At 37.4% G+C, this 19,297-nt stretch overlaps 1 protein-coding gene across 1 annotated transcript; it reads right to left on the bottom strand.

Moving 5' to 3' along the window:
• Window positions 1–3,228: 3,228 nt before the first annotated feature.
• On the bottom strand, window positions 3,229–19,268 carry LOC124409095 (titin homolog). Its single transcript, XM_046886504.1, has 22 exons — window positions 19,105–19,268; window positions 17,939–18,497; window positions 17,215–17,645; window positions 16,461–17,027; window positions 16,290–16,370; window positions 15,564–15,693; window positions 14,975–15,257; window positions 14,268–14,491; window positions 13,914–14,186; window positions 13,037–13,413; window positions 12,755–12,940; window positions 9,203–12,246; window positions 7,443–9,063; window positions 7,199–7,355; window positions 6,924–7,130; window positions 6,507–6,749; window positions 5,949–6,284; window positions 5,672–5,864; window positions 5,184–5,487; window positions 4,652–5,108; window positions 3,934–4,426; window positions 3,229–3,796 (listed from the first exon to the last, which is right to left on the bottom strand). The coding sequence occupies exons 2-22, from the start codon at window positions 18,484–18,486 to the stop codon at window positions 3,500–3,502; spliced, it is 10,452 nt and encodes a 3,483-aa protein (XP_046742460.1). The 5' UTR covers window positions 18,487–18,497; window positions 19,105–19,268; the 3' UTR covers window positions 3,229–3,499.
• Between the last annotated feature and the right edge of the window lie 29 nt (window positions 19,269–19,297).

The following is a 19,297-nucleotide window of genomic DNA, read 5'->3' as shown; positions in this document are numbered from 1 at the left end:
TTCATCTACTGATACAATAACATATAATGTCATCACTCGCGATCGAACACAATACTTCACTGAAGATATAGATGGATCGGTATATATGTAAAAAAAAAAGACGCCGAGAAGATTTTATCGATTTTCTTACGTCACCAGTGGCTAGCTTCACACCGTAAAATTTTTTGAAAACGTTCGATGTCCGGTGAGCTTCGAACGAAAATTATTGCGCTCGCTAGCGAAAATCCAGCATAACGAACTACAATGCAGTCTCTAGCACTAGGCGCGAATTCCAAAGTATTTCTTACAAGGTTCGTTATTGTTTTTGAACGAGATACACGAGTGGTAAAAAATCTCGTCTTACGCTCGTAGATTCCCGATGTGCTGCCGAGTGCCCCAGCAACAAGTGCTCACTGACTGCTGCCGCCATCGGCATGTCGAGTTCAGTAGAGTCCGAGTCACAGGGTTTAGCTTGTGCCGCGGCTCGCGCGAAGGAAGCCGTCCACGAACAGCCTCGATACACCGAGAACGGAATCCCGACTCTGTCTGTTCGTTTGGCTTCCCATAAAACTTCGTTCCGATTGTCAACCTGAACGTGTCTGCAGTTATCGACAACCTCTTTCCTCGTTCCACTTTTTTTTTCCATAAGAAAACTATCGCGCGCCTTTCATGTCGCAGCGAACTATGCCCGATACTTACGTGTTCGTTATTCAATTACGCGGAGCGGCGCAATACCGACTTAATTTTCACTTACGATCAGATATGTACACCTATGTAACATACGATATAGAATCCAGACTCATACGCGCGAGAGATACGCGACTCTAAATGACGACCCTGAAGTCACCGACGCTATCGCACATTTTCAAATCGTTCATTTGTTTCACCGCGAATGATCGCCTACCTTCAGACGTTTCAAATATTCGACCACATTTTATTCAAAAATTTCATCGCCATTTTCATTGCCTTCCAATTTCAGTTTCGGATGAAAACTGAGAGGACAGTTAAATCTTGTTTGTTGTTTATTATTTCGTTCAACATCTAGCAAATTCCGTCGTTATCAAAATTTGTATAAAGTTGAAACGAATTTAAGTTTCATCCCGAACCGGAACATCGACAAATCGACGTCGATGTGTAGATAATGATCGATTGCCATTGGGCTGCATACACCGCGCACTTCACTCTTCATGTAGCCCGTCTGTGCTGTAAGCCTGTACCAAATATGGAGGCGCGAAAATTTAACGTCTGTATAATCTTCAAAGATGTAACTGACTGTAACTAGTGAATTCTAATTTTGCTGGCCAGCCATATACATAAAAAATTACAATAAACAGTAAATACAATCACGCGTACACATGCATCCTTCTTAATTAAAATGAAGTATAGTATATTTGAAATGGTAATGACAAGTAGATAAAACTCTCCTGAATTTCCCGATCAAAACATGATACAATGCTTAATAACGGTGCAGGATTTGTATGTGGCACTTACCTGCGTAACTAACACCTAATTACGAAATAAGAATCTATTGTTTCCAGTAGGCGATATGTAATATAGATATGCAAAGGTTTTTGTCACGTGACTTTCACTTTAGGCGACTTGATCCTTATACGACGTGCTTGATGCAATTCGGACGGTTCATTAGCATAATTTATGACAGGTGTAATCGTTAATCAATTACGTAAAAGATGGAGCGGTGCGACGGAGTTTAGCGCTTATTTACGAGTTGACTAGTTTGAAGTCAGGATTAACAAACTGCATAAATTCTTTTGATACGACATTCTTGATTGGAGAAATCAAATAGAGAATTTTATGGTTCTTTCCGATTGCACAGGCATATATCCTAAACAAACGACTCGTGATAACATAAAAATGATAAAATATGTTAATTGCAATTGAAAGCTAAGAATCAATATTAGCTGATTTTCAATCAACTAGAAATAATGCTTTTAAAAACCGTGTAACTACTTGTTTTCTCGTACAGTTTCTTAATATACAATATAATACAAAGATAACTGATTACCATACATCTCTTATCTTTTGAACTAAACATTTTACCGATTATGTCAAAGTACCGTTAAAATTGAAACCCTTTATTCAAAGTAGGTAGTATGGTGCATTGACTTTACATCAGTGAAGTACCATCGATATGTCATACCAAACATATAGTAATACATATATGGATGGTTTGTGAGTCAGCACTTACGACATAAACGATAAATTTGAAGAGACCAGACATTCAATGCAGGTGTAATGATTTTGAAGTAGGATGCTTTAGTAGAAGAGGAGAAATTCCATTTTTGAATTTTTCCCCCTATTTTTTATACAATGAATATACCTACTAAATAATTATGAATTCTGAGAGCATTCAAGTTATTGGCGTAACACGCCTACTATTTGACACATATTATTTTATATTACAATAGAACTTGTAGCATTGGTAACTGGTTGCACTCAGTGCTCATTCAGTGCAATTTTCGCGGTTTTTGACCAACAGAATGAATGATGAACCAAGAAAATTCTACTCATCGGCACCCAATGAATACAGTTGAGAACGCTGTGATCCTTAATGCGTGTATTCTTTAACTGGAGTTCCGGTAAGAGTATGCACGTTTTTCGATAGTGAAATAGCGAAATAAACTTGCTAAATCCTGGAACCTCTTATATATCGAATAATAATAAATTCTACTTTAATATTATACTGCAAATCTTTATTCCCATCTTATAGATGGTGAGCCCACGACCTAATTTTAATTCCTCCGGAGTTTGATATAATATATATATATATATAAATACAAGTCAACCCTTAGCGTAAATTGACATTAGATACCAAGACGTCATTTCAAGAAATATTTTGTAGACGTGCATATACTCGTGAGTACGAACTTTTTTTTACTGCCATCAAGCACCAAAAATTTCCACTTATATTCGGAACAATGTGATCGATATTATTTAATAATAATTGTAATCATTGTAAACGATGTAACTGATATAGAATAAAAAGATGGTGGATACTCGTAAATTCATAAAAAGAAATATTCTACATTCGTAGCATAGTTGTGGCACAGTGAAGCCATGTAGAGTGTCAAGTTTCCGTTACAGTTAGGGTGTCGATTCTCGATTGATTGGTAAATACAGTTATGACTAAATAAAGTGAAATAAAGAACAAATACAGTGAATTAAATAAAACATGCTGCTTGTTAACTTGTAATTAAGGCCGTTAACTAGGTAGAGAAATTCATAATTGTATTTTAAATTTTAATATGAATTTACTATCAGTTATCATAACATTCGTTACAGACGAAATATACGATCCTAACAACTATAAGTTAAACTTAATTATCCGTACGTTACTATATAATATATCACTCTTCACTGAACTATATACTTTGCCAAAAGTTCATCAACGGGGATCAACTTTAATAATCTTTCAACGGCCTAAAAAAGGATCGTTTATAAAAGTTATTAACGTGGGATAAAAGCGCAAGTAAATTTTACGAAGGAACGCAATAAATTATTTCTAAGTTTTATTGCAGGGTTGAATTGTATAGTTTAAAGGTGGTGGAGGAATCAAAAGAGGAAGTGGGGTTGGTGGTGGTGAAGCTAGAGCCGCAGGAGGAGGCAAAGGTTCGGTATTTATAGGATTCAAATTCACCGCTCCATTGTAAGCCGCAAGATAAGACGGCCAAAGATGCGGCGGTGGCGGAGATCCTGGCGGAGGAGGGGGCGGCGATCGTTCGTCCAACTCGTCCAAATCCTCAATTGTCAGTGGAGAAGGAACAGTAGCCCGAGATTTTTTCAATTTTATAATTTTTACCTGTAATCATTCAAATTCATTTTCAAATATGTGTAAAGAGGATTCCCTTACATACAGTGCAAAGCACATCATTTTCCACCTTTTCTCTGAACTGATTGTAGTCTACATACATTTGCCTTTTTAAACTAGGTAATTACCTTGACCTTCTTCTTCGTCTTGGGTGGTTTGATCTTCTGATGTTTTTTCTTCGATTTTTTAACCTTTATCTTCTTCTCGCCCGCTCGAAGAGCATTGTAGTTTATAATATTGCTGTTCCGTAAAGGCAAGACGGATATCGGCGGTGGTGGCGATGGCATATCACCTTCACCGCCGCTTGGACTGGTTCCTTCTCCTGGCCTAACCCCATCGGCAAACTGTACAGACTTTCTACTCCTCCTTCTGAAAACTTTTCTTTTCCGAACTTCAACGTCTTTCTCTTCGTCTCGTGATCGTCCCGCAACAGATACGTCTTTGGTTTTTGATTCTTCCATTATTGCTTGGAGTTGTCTCTCTACTTGTTCTTCCGTAAACGCAAATTCAGCATCGGTACTAGTATCTAGTTGTTCTCGTTCCTCACCTACCACCTCCTCATCATCCTCCTCATCTACATCAAACAGATAGCCTGGATTCCCGTTTGACAAAGACTCTCTTCTGAAATAATTGTAATAGACAAATTACATTTCGAATTCCAACATGTTTATAACTCAATCAAAGTGTACGAGTCAATTAATAATGTGTTGGAAAAATGCAGGCACTCACTGGTGTCAAAGTTTTCGTAAATTGGAAGTCGTCAACACTTAATAGAGAGTCGAAATTGACTTACAAGTACCTAATACATAATCGTAACGTTCAACAGTAAGAAAACAAGGTACTCACCCAAAACCAGGAGATATTAAAATGCCTTTAGCTGGTGGTGGTAAAAGAGGCAGCCAGTCAGTCTTGCCATCCTTTGCTTCTTTCACGGCTCCCTCGTTTAATCCTTCGACGGTTTCATCAATTTGTTCTTCCGATTGTTGGATTTGTTGATACGGATCACCATCGCAACTAGGTAGTGAATTGTCTCTGGAAATTAATTCCTCGTCTTCTTCATCTTCTCCTCCAGTAAAAGTCGGTGTAGGTGGGGATGGCGCGTGCTGCAGCTGAAAAGTAGCCCCTTCCTGCTGACGGAGGGTGAGGTTTTTCTTCACAAGACGTTCTGCACGTCGTTTTCTTCTCTCAATTCTCATCACTTCTTTTTCTTTCCTACGTTCTTCCCTAAGTTTCTTCCGTTCCTCCCGCCCTTTCTTACGCTCTTCCAAGATCGCTTCATAATTATAAATCGGTTGAACGACTGCTGCAAAAGATAAAGCAAAGCAAAAGTGAACTACATGAAATTTTCTCGAAAGCTCTTACCACAAGTCAAACTTACGTGGAATTATTGCTGGCCTAGGTACGGGAATAGGCGAAGTGGTGCTAGCAGGGATGAGAGTTATCGCAGGCGATGGGGGTGGAACTCCAATAGGAGTAGTAGGCTGACAAGGGCGATGATATGCGGAGCTTATTGTATCCGAAGAAGGTCCAGCAGCCCAATCGAGAGTTGTTGGAACAACTTGAAGAACATTACCTACACGTACCACGTGACTAGAACTGTTTACCCCAATAGTAGATAACTCTCGTTGCGGAGTGGTAATACCGGTAAATTCCGAAGGTATAACTTGCAGAACGTTACCAACCTAAATGAAATTGAAGGAGAAATTGAATACCAATTCTGTCGATTAGAAGTGTGTACTTTGACTTTACTATGCGGGGAAATATCTGGTGGAGTCCCTAAATTGTATCCAAGTGTTTCCACACCAAGTTAAAGCGCAATCTCTTCCAGCAGATCTTTGCATTTGACTTATATGACATATGCTGTACCTGGAGCACCTTCGGTTGTTGCTGTTGATAAGATTGCTGTTGCAGTGGTGGTATCGGGGTAGGAGGCATAGATGGATAAGTTGCAATATTAGTAGAAAAGGCCGCAGGATGATAACCGACATGTTGACTATCCTGTACAGTGAGCGGAATCTGTTGTTGTTGCTTCTTTTTGATTCCCAATTCTAATTCCAACCTAAGAAATTTGTCGACCAATTCCTAATGTCAGTTAATTGAAGAATAATGAAAAATTCACATGATCAAATGCAGAACCATTTACCTGTCATCGAGAGAAAGACGCTTAGGAGAACTTGTTCCAATGGCAGCTGGTTGATGCGACTCTTCTATGCGGGGAGGATATGTTAAATTTCCCTCAGAGTAATAATAGTACTCATTTGTACTGGCATTGGGATTATTTGCATATCGCAACGAGCTATCGTGGTTTACACATTCATTGCTTGGCAGAAGCTCCGAATCAGATATTGTAGAGTCAGGAATAACTCCTGTAATCCCTGTGACAGTAGATACTGATTGTACAATGGTTTCTATCCTTCTACCGGCAGTACAACTTTCTCGTAACGATGAATCATCTTCGTCTCTTACAAGAGATGCAGATCTGAAGAAATATTTTAAATCAATAAAAATAATCGTTGATCCACCATAAACAAAATTTTTTTTTCCAACATTCACAAAACTATAAACATCATATAATGTGATACATGAAATATGAGGTTTCATATTTATAGAGTTAATAATAGTCATAATTAATACACAATTATAAAAATTGTAAACAATATAAAAGTCATTTCCAAATTAAATAATAAAGAAATCGACCAACCTTGATCTATGTAGCCTTTTTGCAGACCTCATACTTCTCTCTGGAGTTCGAGATCTTGACCTACTCATACGTGAAGTCTTATATCGATCTACTGACGTCCTAGTATGTGCTAGTCGAGGTGGAGATCTCGATCTTGAATAAGATCTACCTTCACGTACTTCACAATTTGGAGATTCTCTATCCCTACGTTTCTCTCTAGTCCATTTCAATCGTGATTCTTCGCTTTGTTCCCTGTTGTATTCAATAAAACATAGTTTAGTACTGTTGTAAAAAGAGTGACATTCAGATAACAAAAGTATTTTCAAATAACAGTTTGTATTCTGCAATTTTTTCTTTTGACTGCTGTCAATATGAAAAAGTATAAAAACTATCGTAGGATTCTGAATTAATTGACAGAAATAGTGTCCATGAAGCTACCTGTATCTTGCTCTGGACAATGAGTGTGATTTAATGGATCCTTCCACTATCTCTCTATCCAAGCTATCACTAGCTCTACCCAGACGATCCTCTTCGAAATCGAGTTCAAATTCATTCGGAAACAAGCGTCTCGAAGTATCTTTATCTCTATCATCGTCAACCTCATACTTCCAGTTATGCTTTCTATCTTCAGTTTCTGCATTTAATCTGAAGAATTGGAAATCATATGACATTTCATATTATTAATAAGTCACATATTTCTGAGCCACTCTTACCTCTTACGATGTCGTTCCATGTCAAAGCCCTTTTCTCTGAGTATTTCCATTGGGTCATAAGACCTCTCTCTATCTCTTTCAATACCATCCCTGTACCTCCCTCGATCTCTTTCTTTATCCATCTTACGTTCTGCACTTCCGTACTTCCTACTGTTATCTATAAGAATAAATTTACCATTATGACGGGTACGTAATTGCTTCTGGTACAAGAAATGGATCAAATCAATTTGCTCATTATACTCACCATCCCCAGGACTTGAAACCGGATATCTAATTGGACTTTTGATGATTCTCTCCCTTCTATCCTCAGAAATTTTTAATTCAGCTGGAGAAACTTCATCGCCTTTGAAGAAATCTTTGTTATTCATCTTCTTATCTCCATCTACTCTTCTCTTTGGACTCCTATCACGATCTCGTCTACCCATTGGGCTACGACTTCTGCTTCGATCAGCCGTACGTTTACCTGTAACAGGACTTTTCGATCGGTTCCGTCTGTCACCAAGTCTACCTTTGCTTGGACTACTTCGTCTGCGGCTCTCTCCTCTGTCAGAGTACTTGATGTTACTTCTAATTCTACTTTCGTGAGTCGGAGTGTCAAGTCGTTCCCTTTTTCTTGATTTGTCTCTTTCTCTTGTTTCAATTCCCCTGGTTCGTCTTCGATCTTCTCTACCCCACCTATCTCTCTCTCTTCTTTCAGGACTTTTCTTTCTGCGATCTCGAGAGCGTGACCGTGATCGTGTTCGCGTTTGTGATCTTGATCGCGATCGCGATCGTGATCGTGAATGTGATGACCGAGATGAAGATCGGGAGATTGAACGTCGAATAGGCTTATCAACATCTCGTTTATCGATTAGAAAATCGTTGTACTTGTCACTATCCATTCTTTCTGATTCTTCGAACTTTAGCATGCTTCTATCAAACATGGGACTCGACGTTTTCATGAACTGTTTACTAGGTGCTGTTCTTTTCTCCTCTATTCTGACTAACAAATCCTTTCGTACGCTAGCTTTCACAGGACTTAACTTTACCGGATTGACGCCCACTACATCGTCAACTACAAGTTTTTGCACAATATCCGCGCTGTTATCAACACATTGATTCTCTGACTTATACTGTCTTTCAACTTCATCTAATGTGTCTTCGTTCTCATCACTTGGCAGAATACTTGTTTGTAGAATTTTTTTCTGAATTTTAAATGAAATAGTACCTTGAGTTATGTCTGCTTTTTGTGCCTCGGGAATTGATTTGCTTCTGAATTCAGAGTTACGTTGAATCAAGATTTGTTTTGGAATTAATTTTAAAGGAGATGTAAGTTTATCTTCCTTCTGATCAAGTTCTACGCTATTACTTATAAAATCATTTTCTGACGCAGATTTTCCATTAGAGTCACTGCTTGATTGAAAATCAGCAAATATGTCAACACTCTTCTTGCCGGTGTCTTTTTCGACACTGATTTCTGCACTAGAACTCGAGACAGATGATTTGTCAGAATGTTCAGAGCTCAATTTCTTTAAATCAATATCGTCAGACTCCCATTTTGACTTCTCATCAGTAGGCACTAGGCTAACGCCAGTGTAGTTGTATCCAACTTTCGGAGAATTAGTATGCTCATTGGTGTTGATTTCAATTTGTGAATTTTGGGTAGGTTTCTCTGATCCTTTCAAAACGGCGACACTAATCTTGCACTCAGAACCACCGTTAGTGCGGACACTAGAAATATGAGATGGGGGAGAAACAGGCATTGGAATACTAGCAACTTGACATCCAAACATAACTGGAAATTCATCCGACGGCAATGGAATATTCGATATCAATACGTCATCCTTTTGGTGATTTTCATTACTGCCACTTGAAATATCCATATCCTATAAAGAAATTGAAGAATTTTGAGTTAGACATGCAAATTAGTTTCAAAATAAATCAAAATAAATTTTTTTATGGTGTTTGTTATATAAAAGTGAGTCACCAACAAAACGCAAAGCATTGCTTCGTTTTTGAACTTACTTCAGACCTGTGCGAAAGAGCTGGTGAACTCGGACTGTATAATTCCAAATTGTCCTTATTATACTTTGATGAGTTTGCATCCACAGAGTTAGCCTCTTCCGAAGTAACGTCTGAACTGTCAGAATCCTGATCAGATAAAGCAGATCGCGTATGTTTGAAATTCAATTCTATTAACGAACTCAGAGAATTGTGAGTTTTTTCCTCATTTTCATTGCTCCATATATTTTCAGAAAACTTTTGGTTTTTCGAAGTATTTTTCGTGTAATCAATCTTTTTAGAAGCCATCAAATCGTACGATTCACATAATTCATTGGATTCCTTATATCGTTTTTTGGTTTTATCATCAGTTGCCAATTTTGAAGCTTTATCATTTACTGCGGAAGTAGAATGTACAAAATCTTCATCGCGTGATATCGACTTAGTGGGAGTTTGATCTTGAGCTGGCATTGTACTTTTGACCCAATCATTATGTTCCTCCTCCCACTCTATCAATAGTAGTTTATCCGAATCACTCTTTTGAAGGTCTAGTTGTTCATTTGGTTCACTGTACTTGCTTGAATTTTCAACATCCCATCGACTTTTTTTATCTTTCTTTGGTTCATAAACACTCGTTTTGATTTGTTGACTTGAATCTGTGGTCTTTGAACTCCCACCCTCATCCAGTTTCATTTTATCAACAGATTTCGTCCACCCACTTATAAGGTCCGTAGCAATATTAGAAGTGGTAATCTCTTCTGCCTCCTCCCAATCGCTAGTCTTATCACTGTCTTCCCATTTTTTTCTACTGCTGTGTTGAAGGAATTTCATCTTTTCAGATTTCTCATCGCTGTTGAAGCCTTCATGTAATTTCGTTCTAGGAGTCAGGCTGCCAGTTTTATGGGAATAACACTTACTGCTTGATACTTCTTCAGCCTGCATAATTATCCAGTCATTGGGTGATACTTTTCCACTAAGTTCAGCTTTATTTTGATCAGTAGTATTACGATTATCTTGATAATATTCTTTAAGCCGTCTAATATCTTGCGTGTCACTTTTACGTTTCTTATTTTTTGTATCTTCCAGATTGTCTTCTTTATTCATCCATGCAGTACGGTCATATCTTTCAATTTCCCAATTTCTTGCGAGTTTCTGATTATCTTCTAATTTTTCCGTATTTCTCCATTCTCCTCCAGTTTCTATGTTTGTCTCCAAGTCATCCAAATCCCATTTGCTTTTTGATTCACCTTTTTTTGTGTGTTTAAATTTATCTTTAATTAGCATCATTGCCTCCTTTTCACCTTCTTCTTCCTCATCTTCCCATATTCTGAGGGCTGGCAATCTGTTATGTTTCTTCTTATGATCCTTGCCAATTTCTCTTTCAATAGTTATATAGGTATCTGTCTTTTCATCATACTTTATGTCTTTCTCGATTTTTCTCTCCAGCTTAGCTTTCTTTTTCTCATTAACTTCGCGATTCTCTTCCAAGCTGTCGACCTCCCATTCATCGGTTAGGCGTTCTTTTCGTTTCGTCAATTGGTCTAGTACTGATATCGGTGGAATGTTTGAATTGTCGGTTGAAGCAAAATCGTCATCTTCTTCCCACTCACTGCTACTTTTCTTACTTTTGCTTTTTCTATCTGTAGTTTCTTTGAATACTGGTTCTTCCTGCATTATTTGCTGCGTCATTCGAACACTTTCTTTTTCCCATTCTTCCAAAAGTTTAACTTCTTTTACCCGTTCTTTTAACTTATCGTCTTCTTGAATATTGAACGGGTCGCCGATACTGTTTTCATTCATGCTCCTTCCTTTTTTTTTATCAAGACCATGCATTGAAATTTCTTCTCCGTGCATAATCTGTTGGGTCATTCGCATACTTTCTTTCTCCCATTCCTGTAAAAAGGTATCATGAGTTCTGTCCTTTCTCTTTTCTTTTTCATTAGCTCTTTTCCTCGGATCCCGTTTCGGTACACATAAGATTTCTTCACTATCAAACTCGTTTGCCTCTTCTGCCATAATCGAATTACCATCAAGGCTACATTCTCGGACACGATTTTTCCGATGGACAGATGCCTTCTCAACCAAGTCTGTTTCATGGAATGGCATATCAACTTTTTTTAAATCGATCTTTTCTTCTTTAACGCCTCTGCTATCTTTTGATGATTCTTTTATATCATTACCGGTTTTCTTTTTCTCACTTTTTCTCATGTCTACAGACTTTTTTTTCGACAATTCACCGTTGTTTTCTGAGACTTTCTTCTTCTCTTTTTGTTTTTTTCGCAACTGCTTATCCTCTTTTTTCTTGATTCGTTTCAATTTTCTATCCGAGTCAGAGCTACTTGAGTCAGTTTTTATTTTTCGCTTGCGCTTCTTTTTAACAATTACTTTTTTCCCCTTTTTTTTCAACTTCCGTTTTCTTTTGCTTCTCACTCTTCTTTCTTCCTCAGTGGATGAATCGCTTGATTGATCCTCACTGCTATCAGATTCTGAACTTGACTTGGCTTTCTTCTTTGATTTCTTTCGAATTACTTTTCCCTTATTTTGGCTTTTGCTTTTTTTTATCTTTCTTCTTTTTTTCTCCTCTTCGTCATCTTCCTCAGATTCTGAAGAATCTGAGGAAGAAGATGAAGATGATGATGATGATGATGAAGAATCGCTACTTGACTTTCGACGTCTCTTTTTTTTTTTCAAATGTTTGTTATCCAAACTTCCATCGCTAAGTTTTTCTTCTTTGATCTTAACATTTTCCCAATCACTAGGAACTGATTGAGATGCGTCGGAGTCTTCTTCTTTGCTGCTGCTTGCAGCATCTGTATCTCTATCTGATCCAATTTCTGTTGCTGTTACTTTCTTAGACTTCTTTGATTCAGTTTCAGCTACTAATGTTGATTCCAGAGTTCTATCAGATTTATTGGTACTTTCTACATCGCTGACGTCTATGTCATTGAGCGTATCATTCACTGAGATATCCTCATTCATTTTCCCCAACTTTGATGGATCCCTGGTATTACTGTTTGTAGATTGTTTCAAAACAGGTTTACTGTATGATGACGAAGAGGGAACCGAATCTATAATCAGAAGAAACATCGGAACTAAAATGTTTACCGATCAATCGAACAGTAGCTATGTAACAAATGCAGAAGACAGTCAATTTTAACGAGTGACTATTTTTAATTAATACCCTCTTCCAAATTCTCTACGAAACATCTCGATAGATTTTACTAAATACTAATGAACAAAAGAGATACACAAAGGTTTATTGGTTTGTGAAAGGATACGGTCAAATTTACAGAAGAAAACAGAATTTATATCTTATAAAAATCATGCTTCAAAGATGAAGTAATGATTGTTGTACCCGAATAAGCTGGCTGAATTTTAAGTATAATTTTCTCTCTCCATTTTATTTATTCCTTCTTATAAGAATAATGATGAGCCCAGTTTCAACTTGACACCTCAGATGTATTATATTAATATACGAAATGCGCACTCAGTATGAGAAAGATGTGTAAAACTTGTACTTGTAGAGATAAAAGGAGTGAAGTACTCCACATAACAAACTGGAATAAACTAGCTTACCAGTTGAAGTTATTTTATCAGAGTTAGTGGCTGGTACAGGAACATCATTGCTGACCATTTTTATGAACTGTTCGTATTCCGACGCAAGTTTCTGGTCCCCAGCAGTATCAGAAGGTGAAGACTCACGATCATCCCTCTCTGTGACAGCAACAAGTTTACTTGATTCAGGATGTACATAATGATCACCTGGAAAGAGAACATTGGTAACAAACAACGCGATAAAAAGATGTCTATTGCCTTAATGCATGGACAGAGCAACAATATGCTATTAATATTACTCACGTGGACTTTGAGACGAAGGTAGCTTAGTATCCAGCGGCAATCTGCGGAAGTGGCTGTAGGACTGCACAGAAGATTCCCCAGATGATTTCGTTACGCAAATACCTTCTTTCACATTCGGCTCTTTAAGTTTGTTTACTTCGCCAATATCTTTGTCATCCCACTGAAGTATGACATTCTTTCCTACAGCCTCTTCTGTAACTATCTCAAAAACCTTTCTCTTTTCTTTGAGAGACACAACTGTAATGTCACTTTCCCACTTAGACCCTGGAGTAGCATCTCCTTCTGACAATGTAGCTTTTTCCAACGAGTTTACATTTTCCATCCTCTTGTACCAATATCGGGATTGATCCACTTCGTCCACTTCGGTCAAATTCGCGCTAATAGACAGGTAATAGATAATAATTTTAAACTAAGGACCTCTCTGTTCATCTAATATAAAAGGATATAAGGTTGCCTAAACGAATTGAAGTACAAGAGAAAAAAAAGAAGTTACAAATTATACGTAATATTATTTTCTCAAGGCCTACCTGTTTATACTAAAGAACACAAAAATGTTAATTGAGGCTTTTACAGGCATTCGATTCCCGCATTCGTGACTTTTTTGGGGGTGTAGGTTACTAACCGCGGACCTCTTTTTCTCTAGTCTCTAACAAACAGATTTGGACTAGTACAACAAATATAAACGATAAAAAAAAAGTTTACAAGGTGTTCAATGTTAAAATACGTAACTTTCTCAATTGAATATTGATACTATCGGAATCAAGGTTAATAATGAAACTTCAGGTTATTGGCAGGATTCTTAGACTGTAAACATCCATTACAAATACCCATATTATAGAAAAAAAACTTTTCTCAAGTGGAAAAAAATTACACTAACTGGATACGGTTTGCTTCACATATCTGTCGCATCTTGTCTCGCCGATCAGAGGAAACAGCTTGGAAAAGCTGTTGACGATTGAGTAGCAACGATACTTGAGGATTTTCAGAAAATAGTACTGGAGGTCCTCGTCCTCGTTTAGTTACTCGGACGGACTCTGGAGGAAATTCTCGGGGTCCTTCCTGTCCTTCAATTATGATAGGATAACGTTTCAAATTATGATCACCTATCATTAACATCTGGTCGAAATGCTGTGCGTAATCTTGTGCTGTTCTGAAAGTAATTATTTCTGTATAACTACCTGAATAATATGTTAAATGCAGTTGTCATATGTATATATAGTACAGGAGATACCTGTTCTTTATTAATCGATCTTCCTTTCGTCGATTAACTATTTCTTCCAAAGAGAGCCAAGATTTTTTCAACTCCACCCAATTTTTAGATCTTGCAAATTCTTTTTCTTTTTCTTTTTCTCTTTCCTTTTCTCTCTCCTTTTCTCTTTCCTGTTCTCGTGCCTTTTCTCTTTCTCTTTCCTGTTCTTTTGCCTTTTCTCTTACTCTTTCTCTTTCTCTTTCCTTCTCCCTTTCCTTTTCCCTTTCCTTTTCTCTTTCCTTCTCCCTTTCCTTTTCCCTTTCCTTTTCTCGTTCCTTCTCTCTTTCCTTATCTCTTTCCTTTTCTCTTTCCGTCTCCCTTTCCTTTTCTCTTTCTTTTTCCCTTTCATTTTCCAGTTCGATTTCTCTTTCCCTCTCTAGCGCCCTTTCTTTTTCTTTCTCTCTTTGTTTCTCTCTTTCTCGTTCTCTTTCCTTCTCTTTCTCTCTTTCTCTTTCTTTTTCTTTTTCCCTTTCTCTCTCCCGCTCTCTTTCTTTCTCTTTTTCCTTCTCCTTCTCTTTCTCTTTCTCTTTCTCTTTCTCTTTCTCTTTCTCTTTCTCCTTTTCCTTTTCCTTTTCCTTTTCCTTTTCCTTTTCCTTTTCCTTTTCCTTTTCCTTTTCCTTTTCCTTTTCCTTTTCCTTTTCCTTTTCCTTTTCCTTCTCCTTTTCCTTTTCCTTTTCCTTTTCCCTGTCCTTTTCTCTTTCCTTTTCTTTTTCCTTTTCCTTCACCTTTGCTCTTTCCTTTTCCCTATCTTTTTCAATTTCTTTAGATGACCGGACTGCTGGTGAATTGCTGAAATCCTTGCGATCTCTCTCTTTTGATTTTCTTTCCCTTCGACTTTCCCTACTACTTTTCTCTTTTTCTCTTTTGCGGGAATCCTTATCCTGGGAAATCTTGTGAGTTAATTGATCCTTTATACCTTTCTCATCCTTTGATTTATAGTCCTTATCACGCTCTCTGCTGTACCTTCTCCTTCTTAACAACAAATCCAAAATTTGAAGATAAATTACTTTGAGGATTTTAAATAAATTATGTAAGCACCGTATGTGTTCAGAAAAGATTAAAGTTAGACTTAGAGGAAAGTCAAATATTAATAAACAACACAAAAATGTCTCCCGACGTAATGGTATATCACAAAATGACATACTAAAACATGTGAAAAGTAAGGCTATCTAAGTAACTCCAATGTAGTTACATATGTAAATAGTTCAATTTGCAACTGCTAAATAATAATAATTTCAGTGATGTTAATTATTTTTTACTTTTTACATTTATAATTACCTTTCTGAAAACTTCCTTAGTGGAGTTAAACCGTGATCATTTTCTTCATCCGAATGATTGTGGCGTGATTTCTTCCACCTTCCTTTTCCACCACTACTGCCACGCCCACTCGACTCTCTTTCAGTATTCACTATAAAAATAGGACCAACGCTATAAATCATATAATTACCATCGTGAAAAATATTTAACTAAATCACATTAACAAAGTAACAAAGGAAACATTAACTCTTCGGATTCAAAAATTCAAACTTTTCACTACTTTAGTGTTCATTAGACTGAAAAATTTATATCTATTTTAAAAACCGACCACAGTAACGTCACGCATAGCGTCGAGACTACAGAACAAAAGGACTCCAGTTCAAATAACTAGCGTGTCAAGGAGGATCTAAGCCCCAACTCGCAATAATTATAAGACAGGTCATGTCATTGGGATGCCAAATCGATAGGCTGAGATTTGAACTCGATCCGGTTACACCTGGGTAAGGTTTTCTGCAATTTCCTTTGTTCCCTGTGCGAATGCAGGTGTTTCTATAGAACAATTTGATATAACTGCACACGCACAATGATGATTCACTAACCCATCCCTTTCTCATCCCGCACAAGCTGTGAACTTATGAGGACATATCCCAAGGGTATGATGATAGTATTATTATTATTATCGTTATTATTACTATCGTCATCATGATTATTACTACCAATTTTAAAATTGAAAGTAGGGATATTTACTTGTAAGGTTATTATACTCCTGTAAACCCTTGGTCATTGACTCTTCTCTAACAATTTCCTCGATAGCTGGAACTCTGTCTTCTAAAAGATTTCAAAGCATATAATGTAAAAAGGAAAATGTTGAAGTGCCGTGTTGAATTTTTACTGCATTTTAATGCTGCAAAACCATACCATGATGTTTTTTGGACTTTCCGCTACTGCTGTGCTGCTGTTGTGCTTCCAGGGCTGATTCGATTTTCAATTTAGCATCATTCACTTCGTCAAGTAAAGATTTTGCCTTATCTTTACTTTTGCCCTTGCCTTTCTCTGTCCTTGCCCTTGAACCATCTGAACTGTGTTGCTTCGAAATAGTTTCAGACTTCCCCACAGTAGTTTCTATCTTTGCCTTGGGCTTGACAGGTTGAACTTTGGGAAGAACACCAAATTTATTTGCAAATGCCATAAGACGTTTTTTAGCTTGAGCTTTACCCAAAACAGGCTTTATCATTTTAGGACTCTCAACAACACTAGTAGATTCGACAGCATCTACAGTATTTGTTGGCACTAGTTTGTCAGTTTTTTCGGTATTTTCAATTTTTTCAACTTTCTCAGGTGTTTGGGGTGTCGGAATGTCTGAGACATCAATCACCGGATTACTTCGAACTACCTGGTTACTCTCAGCCTCGGAGGAGACCGTTTCATCTGGGGTTGGATCATCAGGGGAATAAGCATTGTCACTGCGTACCAAAAGATCTGACTCTGTCACAGAAAAACCAGTAATTTACCAAGATGGATGATAGAAAAAATTCAGTACTTAATGCATTCAGACAATCTTCAGAACTCTCACATTTCTCCATGGAAATACTCATTTCAGATAGCAATAGAGTTTTGTTCATTGGAATGACTTTCATTATAATAAAGTGTGAAAGTATTCTTATTCACCAACCTTGTGTTGTGCCTGGAGCTTTTGGTGATGAGGGTAAATCTATTGAGGTTTTGTAAACTGACGAATCCAAACTAGTATTGAAAGAAGGATGAGACTGAAAATTAGAATTTAGTGAGTTCGGATAGCTTCCTCCATATCCAGGAGGTTGACTACTAGTTGAAAGATAACTTGAATGTAATGTCTGAGAGGTTCCGGAATTTGGTAAGTTTGGATTTTGTGTTTGCATAATAAGCGATGCTTGATTCAGAATATTCTGAAGTTGCGGACTCTGTGAACTAACTGTGGAACTCTCAATGGCAGTAGTGTTTGCAGAAAGACTTGTGCTAGTACTAGGCAAGGCACTCGTCACCATTGGTGGTGTCGGACCCCGAAACGGTAACATCGATCCTCTTGGCCCTAGTGGTTGACCCATTGGCATATGAGTTCCAAATCTGAAAATGAAACATTGATCTTGTAACTAAGAAAATATGAATACCAGTATTGAAAACTATTATTGCATGGCTAAAATTTTACAAAAGTTATCAGTAAGAGTTGAATCATTAGACATCATGTGACGTTAGTGACCCTCCAGCAGAATTTGTGTATTCGATTAATCTTTGAAAAATATTAACTATTTGCTAACTGGTATGATTCCCACCATTTTAATAGCCAAATATGCAGTGATACATGACAAAAGAATCAATCGTTTCTTTGTAAAGACTATCAAACTATAAAATCCACTTACCTCGGCATTCGCATTGTACCCATCATTCTAGGAGGTGGAGTATTGGCCCAAAAACTTGGAGGTGGTAAGTGATGAAGATTTCCCAGCGGTAGTCTTGGATTAATATGGGACCCATTATTACTGGTTGGTAATCTATTATTTCTCCCGAACATCATTGGATTTAGTCCATAAGGATCTTCGTAGTCATATGATCCATCATATTCATACGATCCATCGTATCCATAAGCGTCATGGTAGTCATATTGATCGTCATAACCATAGGAATCTTCATTGTCACAGGAATCTTCATTTTCATACAATTTTTCCTCCTGATTTTCAAATTGAATAAGAACTTCGGGCTCTTTTTCCGCCGAGTCCTCTAATGTAGTACTCCTTTCAGAGCCTGTGTCGACAGTCTCTGGTTTTTCATCTGACTTTGGTAAAAGTGGCAGATCTTCTTCGCCTGGCACAGCGACGTCCCAAGAATGTTGAAATGTAGTGTGGCCAATGATTCTGCTGAATTCGTCATTCTCTCTCTCAGGAGAACTGACGACTTTGTCTTCATCCATAGTCTCATAACCTATCGCATTATGTAATGTACATACATTAATTGTCTGATGAATCAGATATCACAGCATTTGGTATATTTGAATAAACAAAAACTTTTTTTTTGTAACGATAGTCAGAACGAGGTTTACACTTTTTGGCAGCTAAGATTATTAGTGCAAGTAGATGGATGAGAAACATCTATAATTCGAAGTGAACTCACATCTAGAGATCTGAGTACAAAACTAATCAATTTATTGTGAATTCTGATAAAAGCTAAAGGATGTGCGATGGATAAACTAATCTTACTTTTGTAAAACGGATAAAATGGACAACAAAATCAATTACGTGCAACTTTTTCACGTGAATGTTGGTGTCAACAATCGCGATTCAGGTTTAACGTCAACCTAATCAAGTTTTAACGTCGACGTCAGTGACATAGTCAAACCAAACAATGCTACTGACAAAAATTAATTAACATCACTTTTAACGTATGATGAGATTGACAAGATACGGTTGAGTAGAGGACGTAACTTTTGAACGAAAAGAAGAAAAAAAAAAGAATGCACGGGTCCGCAGGTTCTGGTTGTGACAACATTAACGGTGATCTAAACGATCTAAACTACCGAGACTACTCTTACCTGTAGTTGAAGTTGATAAAATTTTTGTTACTCCCAACCAGTCAAAGAATGTACCAAACTTGAAACACTATGCACTCCTCCGATTTTATGGGATCCGGCAAAGCAACAATCAATTAATAATCTACTGGATAAAGATTTTACTCCACAGTCGGACATGTTTGTCGACGACACGAAGTTTGCAGCGACAGAATCG

This window comes from Diprion similis, chromosome 1 (genome assembly GCF_021155765.1).
Source record: "Diprion similis isolate iyDipSimi1 chromosome 1, iyDipSimi1.1, whole genome shotgun sequence".
In the NCBI taxonomy this organism is placed as follows: Eukaryota; Metazoa; Arthropoda; class Insecta; order Hymenoptera; family Diprionidae; genus Diprion; species Diprion similis.
This window is presented reverse-complemented; position numbering and strand designations above follow the sequence as displayed.

Coding starts and splice junctions, on each gene's coding strand:
- LOC124409095 (XM_046886504.1), bottom strand. CDS start 18,486: ATGGATGAAGACAAAGTCGTCAGTTCTCCTGAGAGAGAGAATGACGAA. Junction 15,694..16,289: donor GGAGTATAATAACCTTACAA/GTAAATATCCCT, acceptor CTATTTTTATAG/TGAATACTGAAAGAGAGTCG. Junction 5,488..5,671: donor AACAACCGAAGGTGCTCCAG/GTACAGCATATG, acceptor AATTTCATTTAG/GTTGGTAACGTTCTGCAAGT.